At 34.3% G+C, this 10,343-nt stretch overlaps 2 protein-coding genes across 9 annotated transcripts in view; both read right to left on the reverse strand.

The window, feature by feature from the left end:
- Positions 1-140: 140 nt before the first annotated feature.
- Positions 141-9,662, reverse strand: LOC115235416 (phosphatidylinositol 4-phosphate 3-kinase C2 domain-containing subunit beta-like). Its single transcript, XM_029807201.1, has 21 exons — positions 9,143-9,662; positions 8,375-8,619; positions 8,003-8,215; positions 7,625-7,695; positions 7,458-7,564; positions 6,694-6,955; positions 4,690-4,910; positions 4,505-4,613; positions 4,247-4,408; positions 3,933-4,162; positions 3,754-3,853; positions 3,250-3,669; positions 2,971-3,172; positions 2,711-2,884; positions 2,324-2,584; positions 2,038-2,226; positions 1,714-1,939; positions 1,339-1,485; positions 1,003-1,251; positions 470-906; positions 141-312 (listed from the first exon to the last, which is right to left on the reverse strand). Exons 2-21 carry the CDS (start codon positions 8,617-8,619, stop codon positions 141-143), a joined length of 4,197 nt encoding a protein of 1,398 aa, XP_029663061.1. The 5' UTR covers positions 9,143-9,662.
- Positions 9,663-9,756: 94 nt separating this feature from the next.
- Positions 9,757-10,343, reverse strand: part of LOC115235428 (probable cytochrome P450 6a13) — a 6,035-nt gene continuing 5,448 nt past the window's right edge. For all 8 annotated transcript variants that reach the window (XM_029807266.1, XM_029807251.1, XM_029807279.1 and 5 more), the window contains one exon: positions 9,757-10,343. This exon is cut by the window's right edge and continues 2 nt beyond it. In XM_029807266.1, the coding sequence (XP_029663126.1) occupies positions 10,183-10,343 (161 nt within the window). In that variant the 3' untranslated portion in view covers positions 9,757-10,182.

Raw genomic sequence — 10,343 nt, forward strand, 5'->3', positions numbered from 1 at the left:
AATTAAATTTTATGTTAAAATCTATTCAATTTAATTGTACAATTTAAATACTATTTTAACATAATTTTTCTGAATGAAAATTTGGTACATAGATGTTAGCATAAAATTAATTATTAATTATTTTATTTAGAGTATAAATGTTATATAAAACATACCAGTCCAAAAAGATGAAGAATCAGATTTCCATGTTTCCGCACTACATTAAAAGCTTGGCAGCATAAATCCACGAAATGGTGAAATTTCGCCGAGGGTTTATCGCCACCGTTTATAACATATACCATATCTGATGTCAGCACAAACGGCGTTCGGTCTCTAATTGAAAAAGTATACCACACAAGATTACGCACATACTTTTCTTGTTATTCGAATTAAAATAGGAATGAAACATGTATAGTAATAACACTTGCATAATCAATAATAAATACGCGTAAGTTATATAATAAATTGTCGTATATGTATGTATATTTACCTCTTAAAGTTTCCAAACATTTGCGCATCGCCAAGGAATTTTCCAAAGTCGATATGAAACAAATGACCAGATGTTTTTAGCATAATATTATCATTATGCCTATCACAAATTCCCAAGATATAAGTAGCGACGCTGTAACCGGCACAAGACGCGGTGAAATTTTCTACCGCCCTCTCGTATTCCAACTCAGAGGGATTATGCTTCGCTAGCCATTCTGCGATCGGTCGATCCTTAAACGGTCCGGTTAGCCCAAATTCAACTTGGATCTTCCGTAATGTTTCTGCATCCGTTACCATCTCTATCATTCCTCGTTTGTGGCCGGTGGGCACGCAGGCAAAGGTGACAATTTTCAAATCAAGACCTTCCTTTAACCACAACTTGTCCATAATGCGTACCATTTGGAGAGTCAACATATCTTGCTGTAAATCATCGCCGACCTGGAAAAAAAAAGCACGACGCGTATATTCATCGAAAACGTGAATATAAAATAGTTTCACAGAATATTTCTATTAGATTAGTTAGAAAACACATACCTTGAAGATTGCCGGACTTATCACATTGTCGCAACTAATAAAGTTAATTTTCAACGGGAGAGTGAACGACGGAAAATAGGCGCACGTCTGTACGTTGATACCAAATACTAGTTTACTAGGAGATAGTGGTAAACACGTGCCGTCATCCTCCATTAACTGGCAGTGTATATTTTGTAAACCAGTTTTAAGTGTCTCCATTCGTAACGATTCCTTCGTAACTTTGATATTTTCAGCTATTTCATACAGATTCTGTGCGACAAATTGCAAGTTAAGCCGTTTGAGATGTAAAACCGAGAGATATATATATATATACTTATATGCATAATTAAAACATACTTTAACTAGCAATTGTTGGGTCAGGAAACTATTTCTCAGCGCATCTCCAATAACTGCCAGTAATGCTCTTAACATTAATTGCAATCTTCGTTGATAACGAGCACAACTAATGGCTTTGTCATCTTCTGCAGCAATTTCAGCAGAATTCTGAAGAAAAATAATATCATTTATTACAATAGTTTTCATATGTAATAATGTAGTCCACATTAAGCAACTTTATTCTTTCAATTTTATTGTTTATATAAAAATATAAGTATTTTTTTTTAATCACTACAATTCATTTTTATTGCAATGAGAATATTTTGTTACTATTAATCCTTAATATAAAATGCACAAGCAATTTATAATGTTATCAACGCATCACCCAACCTGTACCTGGGGACTCTGTCCCGGCAGCGCTTGAGTTAGCAACCAGTAAATGTGATGGGCCACCCTCGGTGAAAATAAGGCACGTTCTAATAAGAATCGAGTCAGAGGTGAAGCTTCGTACGTCTCGTGTTTCATTGCTTGAAGTAGTTGTGGCAAGTAATCGATAAGTTCGTCATTACTTAACTCGCGAATCCATCCAACTGCCATTTCTCTGACTTTCATATCTGGGAAACTGTGAAAAACAAGAAAAACGTGGTGTTCTACGAGACATTCTTTGTCTTTTTCAGGAAAAAATTCTATAATAAAGAAATAATTTTCATAAAAACATACCACGGTAAAAGTAATTGTAAAGCTTGTATCGGAGGTAGCGAGCTCCAAACTCTGAGCGAAGCGTGTAAATCCGGCAAGCACGCCCAATCCCAACTATGCGCGGCTAATAATACTTTAGGTAAAGCTTCAGGTCTGTCGTGCAAGTAATGTCTTTTTTCCCATAAAATTTCCCTTTCGTCAATGGGCGGTCTGAAAATAAGAATTGGTTTTTACATTAGAGTTTAAGATTTTAGAGAGATTTTTCTTCACTTTTTATGATCATTACATTAGAATCATTAGAGCATACCTAGAGAATGTATCCTGCTGTGTAATATCTATCAATAGTTCTTGTGTATTTTGATCTAACGAATTAAAATCTAGCGATTCTACATCGTAATCTCTCAACTCTGTGGGGAATAACACTCTTCCTCCATAATCAGGCAATTCTAAGCCTATAATGGGGTGAGTATCACCACGCGGATGAATTCCAGGCGCCGGCGCTGGACCTAATCTTTTGTCTGCGATGGCTGGCCAAAGGGACAGAAAAAAATTTCCTTGGCTCATAACACTAGAATTGAAAATAAAGACGTATAAAAATATGCACAAGAAAACGTATATATAGTTGATATATCATCGAAGATAAAAAAGAATTTTGCGTGAAAAAGGATGGTAATTTATAGTACGCGTCACTTACCCGTCATAATCAAAGAATTGTATAGCACCCCATCCGAGTTCTTCCTTCTGCATTGAATTCTCCGCTGACGAATTTGATTCATGCTCGGTTGGTTGTAAAGTACGGCCGTAAAGAACTAGCACAAGTCTGGCTTCCCTTGGTACTTGACAAACGCTTATTCCGCGAAATTCCAACCTAATATAAATTGTATGATTTTAATTCATTTTCATAAGCATATTTCTTTTGGAAAGTGGATATGTCGAATGTGTTCCCATTCTTACCATGAATTAAATAAAACTCTTGGATAGAAATTCGTGCTGACCGTCATTGGTTCTGACAAGACTGGATTTCCTACCGGTCTGGTTCCATGAAAGATTTGAGCTGCTACTATATAATCGTCATGTTTCCATGTGGTTGGCAGTCTATGTAGAGCTCCGACGCGTACCAGAATAGTATCGATTACTTCCGATGAAATTAGTGTATCTATTAACAAGAAATGATATATTATGATTTTAACATCAACATTTTTTAATGCAAAGTATCTTGCATATTATTCTTACTTGTCGGAAATTCTCCTTTGCTATTTAATTGAAAATCAACTCTGAATGCGTGACAGTACGTCTCGACGAGTTCTTGAACGGCATCGCGAATTTTATGACAATGCGAGGAAATTACATCGGGAAACTTTTTTCTCAAGGTAACCACAGCGTAATCGCCATCTTCATGTATGATTTCGGGCTTTTTACATTCTATATTGGCTGTGTGACATTGCGGTAAAAATTGGCAGCAAGCATTTACGAAATTGTCAATAGCCTCCGTGATCTCGAAAGTCTCGATGCTTCCCATTAAGGCACACACCGCTTTTACTGCTTGCACCACACAGTGTGGTTGAAGTTGAGGTAGTAAAACAGAACCCTGATTTGTGTTTACCAATTGTAACGCAGCATTCTCTACACGTTCCATTTCTTTCTCCACTGTCTCTACAATTGGAAAATGCAATATCCAAGTAAATATATCATAAATAAGGAATTTCTGTATACATATATATGTGTATATGGTTATACCTAGTAAAATAATTAATGTATCATATGAAATAGGCTGCAAAGGTTCATTTGGTAGAATATCTTCTAATCTTAAATATTGATCGCAATTATCATCTTGTAGCTGGAAAATAAAAATAGCACGATTAGTGTTTAAATAACTAAATGCTTAAATAAATATATACAATGCATTTGATACTGACTGTTCGAGCAATTGATTGTTTAATTTGTGCTCTGCTCATTATAGCTAATTCAATATCTTTTTCCAACTTAATACATTGATGTATGTATTCATATTGTGCTAAGGTCGTATTAGGTGCAAAGTATTCAGCTAAACCCCATACTCTTAAACAATATTTTTCTGCATTTACTGTATCCTCATCTTCTAAGGAACAGGCGACATTCAAGATAACGTGCTCAACGCTACAATTCACTGAAATATAATATTTAGAGCAATGTAATGCAAAGAAGAGGTATAAATCTTAATTTAAAACAGATTTCTTTAATTATTACTTACCATTGCAAGTAAAAGAAATAGATGGTGCAGGATCTTTATCATTATTGGCTAATTGTGGATGAACTACTAATTTTATACTTGTGCCATCCGGATATAAATTCTCCATTATTGGGCTGACAACGTACCCAATATTTGTATTAGGATCATTAAATGGAAACTCGCCTTAAATAATGTCAAATTAAATAAAATCGTGAATAACGAAGATGTGTATCGATTAAAATATAATATGATATATAATGTATGAAACATTCTACTAACTTCGTATAGACTTTATTATCTTATGAAATGCCTTCAAATCGCAATCATGAAGAGATGATCTGGTTTTTATGACAGTTACATTTTCGTACAATCGCGTTTGACGTTTTTGCTAGAAATAATATTGAAATGTAATTATGATTATTTATTTTATCCAAAATTTTGGACATAACTATTCCGAGACTTACTCGACGATCTAAAGAAGTTTTTCGCCTTTCTATGGTATTCCATGCGGACGAATTGCGAGGAGGCAGTGGAGGTGGTGCAGCTGGTGACATAGCCGGCGATTTTGCAGATTTTTCCACAGCAGCGTAAACTGGATCCGAGTTGACGCTTTCGTTTGTGCTGTACATATAATCAAATGGATCGAATGGATCGTATACACTGCCACTAACTTGTGATTGCAAATCTGTAAAAAAATTGATCTACAGTAGTAAAAAAAAATCTTCTTTTTATTTATAAGAAATATTTTCAGACGTATATTTAAAATTTTGTTTTATACTATAACACCAATAATTTACAATAGAATTTCTATTAACTGAACAGTATCATCTAGGAAACAAGAATAAAGATATAATATTGCAATAGAAATACATTTAGGTGTATGTTACATACAATATATTATTAATTGTAGTCTAAATTTCACGTGTAAAAATATCAGTGAAATGTTAATATTGCTAATGTTTTAATGACAGAAATAAAAAAATGTAATGCAATAAATCATGTAAAAAAAAGAAAAAAAGAAAAAAAAACATGGTGTTACTATAACAGAGATAGAAATCAGATATTGAATCGACAAATCGTTTGCAATATAAAAAAAAAAAAGAAAATTATGAAATTATAAACTATATGAAAACTCATCAGCGCCTGAACTTCTTAATCACAACTAATTTGAATAACAGAGATTTTATTGTGCCAATAGAAAATATGAGATTATATAATTTACCGTCTCTATATTCTTGCACAGAATCATTTCCACTGTCAGTTTTAATAAGTAATGGATCGAATGCTTCCAACACGCTAACTCGCACATTTGTTTTGTCCTCTGTTTGCTCAAAATTATTCAAATCTATAAGATTGCTATTTGGTTTCTTCTCTATCACTTTTAACACGTTCAATTGTTCATCGTCCATACAGAATGCCGGTATTGACGGGGCACACATAGCAGGTGCAACGGTTGGTCTATAATTTGTAGGCAATGGAGGAATCTAAAAGAGAAATATACAACTTTTGACATTCTGTTTGATCGTTCTGTCATGTATCGATGAGCATCCCTTGCTTGAAAAAGCTAGCAATAAAGAATATATATGACATAAATATTTTTGCATTTATTAGAAAAGAGGCAAAGCACGCGTGAAAACCTATTTGATTAATTGATACATTATGTACATATTATGTTATATTTGTGATTTTGTGTGAAGAGATAAATTAAAATTAATTACTCTAATAATACTATAAAAGAAAAAGAGAATAGTATAAGCATCTCTCAAATCTTCAGATATATGAGATACCTGTCCGAAGAAAAGATGCTTAAAGATAATAAACTTCCATGCAGGCTGTAAGAAAGACTGCATTTTAACAAACTGCTTTGTATTAATCTACATTTAAATGTCGTATTAATAAAAAAAAAAAAGGAAGAAAAAATACTTTGTAGATTGGGAATGTTCATTTCAGAGAACACAAAGCGGATTCTATATAAATCTTTACTACCTGTGGTGCAATATCAGGTACATTGTTGCTAACACTATTAGCTCTTGACATGATGGGACTAATTCCCGGTGTCCCTGGTGTACATGGTGCTGTGGAAGATCGCGGACCTGGAGAAAGAGAATGATATCTAAAATCTCTCGAATGATACGCGCCAACTGAGCTATTACTTCGAGACACTCTCGATTGTTTCTTCAATACTGTCGGATGTGTATCCCAGTTCGGTTCTATTGGTGCTTTTCTGCAACAAAAAGTTTTTAATAGCTTCTACGTTTTATATAAGGACATAAAACTGTTGTTGTCGCAACCAAAAAAATAAAAAAAAAAAAAAAATAAAAATAATGTCAAATATTATTGCAAGTGCATAAATTACTCAATTAATAATTCATTGTTTATATGAGAATCGCCTGATTTATTTTAATATACTAATTTGAATAACAGAGATTTTATTGTGCCAATAGAAAATATGAGATTATATAATTTACCGTCTCTATATTCTTGCACAGAATCATTTCCACTGTCAGTTTTAATAAGTAATGGATCGAATGCTTCCAACACGCTAACTCGCACATTTGTTTTGTCCTCTGTTTGCTCAAAATTATTCAAATCTATAAGATTGCTATTTGGTTTCTTCTCTATCACTTTTAACACGTTCAATTGTTCATCGTCCATACAGAATGCCGGTATTGACGGGGCACACATAGCAGGTGCAACGGTTGGTCTATAATTTGTAGGCAATGGAGGAATCTAAAAGAGAAATATACAACTTTTGACATTCTGTTTGATCGTTCTGTCATGTATCGATGAGCATCCCTTGCTTGAAAAAGCTAGCAATAAAGAATATATATGACATAAATATTTTTGCATTTATTAGAAAAGAGGCAAAGCACGCGTGAAAACCTATTTGATTAATTGATACATTATGTACATATTATGTTATATTTGTGATTTTGTGTGAAGAGATAAATTAAAATTAATTACTCTAATAATACTATAAAAGAAAAAGAGAATAGTATAAGCATCTCTCAAATCTTCAGATATATGAGATACCTGTCCGAAGAAAAGATGCTTAAAGATAATAAACTTCCATGCAGGCTGTAAGAAAGACTGCATTTTAACAAACTGCTTTGTATTAATCTACATTTAAATGTCGTATTAATAAAAAAAAAAAAGGAAGAAAAAATACTTTGTAGATTGGGAATGTTCATTTCAGAGAACACAAAGCGGATTCTATATAAATCTTTACTACCTGTGGTGCAATATCAGGTACATTGTTGCTAACACTATTAGCTCTTGACATGATGGGACTAATTCCCGGTGTCCCTGGTGTACATGGTGCTGTGGAAGATCGCGGACCTGGAGAAAGAGAATGATATCTAAAATCTCTCGAATGATACGCGCCAACTGAGCTATTACTTCGAGACACTCTCGATTGTTTCTTCAATACTGTCGGATGTGTATCCCAGTTCGGTTCTATTGGTGCTTTTCTGCAACAAAAAGTTTTTAATAGCTTCTACGTTTTATATAAGGACATAAAACTGTTGTTGTCGCAACCAAAAAAATAAAAAAAAAAAAAAAATAAAAATAATGTCAAATATTATTGCAAGTGCATAAATTACTCAATTAATAATTCATTGTTTATATGAGAATCGCCTGATTTATTTTAATATATAAATTTAATATATAGAAATAATAACATTATACATAAATAATATATATAATACCAAGTTTCATATAAAAAATTATCTCGTTAACTATACAAATATATTTTATGTATTATAATAAAAATATTACGGTGGTGGGGGAGGTGGTGCTGAGCAATATTCAGCTAGATTATCCTGTTTCACGGGGCTTGTAAAATTGATTAAGTCATTAGAAGAACCCTGACTTGCAGCAGTGGCTGTTGAATTTCTTCTACATGGTATTGGAGGCGGTGGTGCTAATATTACAGTATTCTTTTGATTTGTATTAATGGATCCGGGTCTTGGTCGACTTCTGCATTGGGAACTGTTAAACATTAAATGTTAGATTATTTAATCATTCTTGTTCAGAATGAAGTAAAACTTTTAGAGATAAAAGAAATTAAAGTATCATAAATCAAATAAACACGTTATTAAGCATAATTAAATTTATATAATATTAAAAGAATATAAAAAATCTCTTTACCTTTCTCCCTGCGAACTGTCTGTCTCTGACGTTGCACTATTTGTATTACACACATTATTCTGCGTAAAGCATTTAGATTGCTCCACATTACTGAACTCCGAGCGTAACTTTTCCAATCTAAATTTCTCTAAAGCCAAGCTTTCCAAACTGAGGGCTTGGGCCCGTTCCAGATCTTCTTGAAATTGTCTTTCATGGTCAATCACCGCAGTCCTTTGATTGTAGGTGTTTCTACTGTAGTGTGACATCTAAAATCTCAGAGAAAAGACCATCTTTAATACGTATCGTTGACAGTTACATCGTTGACAGATCACATTTTGAGATAAATTGCAGGATACGCGATGCGCATACACGGATGTACATTCGATACCCGAATAAAAAGCAGCAAAGTACAATGCAAATCACTCTAACCTACATTAAACAAAGATGCGATAATATACAACAATTATCGAGGTGGACGATCGCTCCGATCTCCAGGAGAACATGTCCCAGGAGACCATCTATCGACTATTATGCATTTCTCAATCTCGTTGCTCCATTCTATATAAACATCATCTCGCGGATATCTCTCTTTCTCTCTCTCTCTCTCTCTCTCTCTCTCTCTCTCTCGGACAGGCAGAACAGATCTCTGGGGATTCGCGTAAACGCTGGCGACGACGTGTACGCTACTGGTCCGCCAGTAATGTATGTAATATTAACGCGATAAGAATGGGAGAAGCGTTTAAAGGGCCAAGTTATCGCTTTCGCGACCGGAAGAGACTCTTAGCTCACCGTGGCATTATTCCTGAAGAAGCGTCTCTCGTTGACAGGTGCTTCTCACAAGCGTCCCCCCTCTCTCTCTCTCTCTCTTTCTGTAAGGTCGTCCTCGTCTAGCGCTCCTTTTCCATTTTGCGGGGGGATAATCGAGAGAATACCTGATTTCAATCTTCTAAAAAAATATTTCTATATGGGTTTTACGAGCCGCGAGTCGCGAGTGCACTGACTCGCGAATACTGTTATTACGATCGGTCAACGCACGGATTTACGACGAGTAAACAGCCGGAGGAACTGAGGACGGCACTGAGGAGAATAGTGGTGGTGGTTGTTAACTCATCCGTTGTGTGTTGTGTAGTGTGTAGTGCCTTTAACAAGCGAAGCGCGCAGTCGCTACGTGCCGCGCGCTCCGATCAGCTGACGACAACGGAGCCTTATTTGATTACGGCCGATTCAATTTATGGTGTGCGTAGGATTGCGGAGTAACGTCCGCTCTCCTTCGACGCGCACATACCACCGATAGGGTCCTTTCGTTTATACATACGTATGTAAATAAAAGAAATAAAAACAAATTTTATTTATTATTTTATTATTTATTTTATTATAATTTATATATATAAAAGAGAAACGCTTTTACACATACACATATTTATTATTCTTTCGATTAAAGTAATTTTTCACATACATCATATTAAGAGTTATTATTTATGCGTGTGCATAAATCCCTAAAAGCGATTATTAAAGTTATACACATATAACTAAATTGATATAATAGATTCCAGTGTGAACAAAGTACAATATAAAAATATAAGCTCTTAATTAATTAAATTCTTTTTTTAAGACGCTTCTAATTCTGCGGTGTAATTTTAATTATGCAACTTATATACAAAACAACACAGGCGAGGAAACAAGAGCTGATGTTCTATCTTTGCCGCCAATTAAATACGTATATTATTAAATATGATATATTTGTGATTGCGATTACACGTATACATTTAATGTTTAATCACATATTAATTAAAACATTTTTTTTTTTTTAAGTAGAGATCTCTACAGATCTAGGAGGATGGAGTGATGGCAAGCCAAAATCCCCTCTCGCTCGTGGTCACAAGACTCCGTCTGCTAAATTTTATCGGCACAATCGATCTTTCGCATATTTCGACTCGGTGATTCTTGAGGAACGATATTATCCCCATCTTGATTTGCAGCAACGCGAATC

Source organism: Formica exsecta, unplaced genomic scaffold (genome assembly GCF_003651465.1).
Source record: "Formica exsecta isolate Colony F162 unplaced genomic scaffold, ASM365146v1 scaffold11, whole genome shotgun sequence".
Classification (NCBI taxonomy): Eukaryota; Metazoa; Arthropoda; class Insecta; order Hymenoptera; family Formicidae; genus Formica; species Formica exsecta.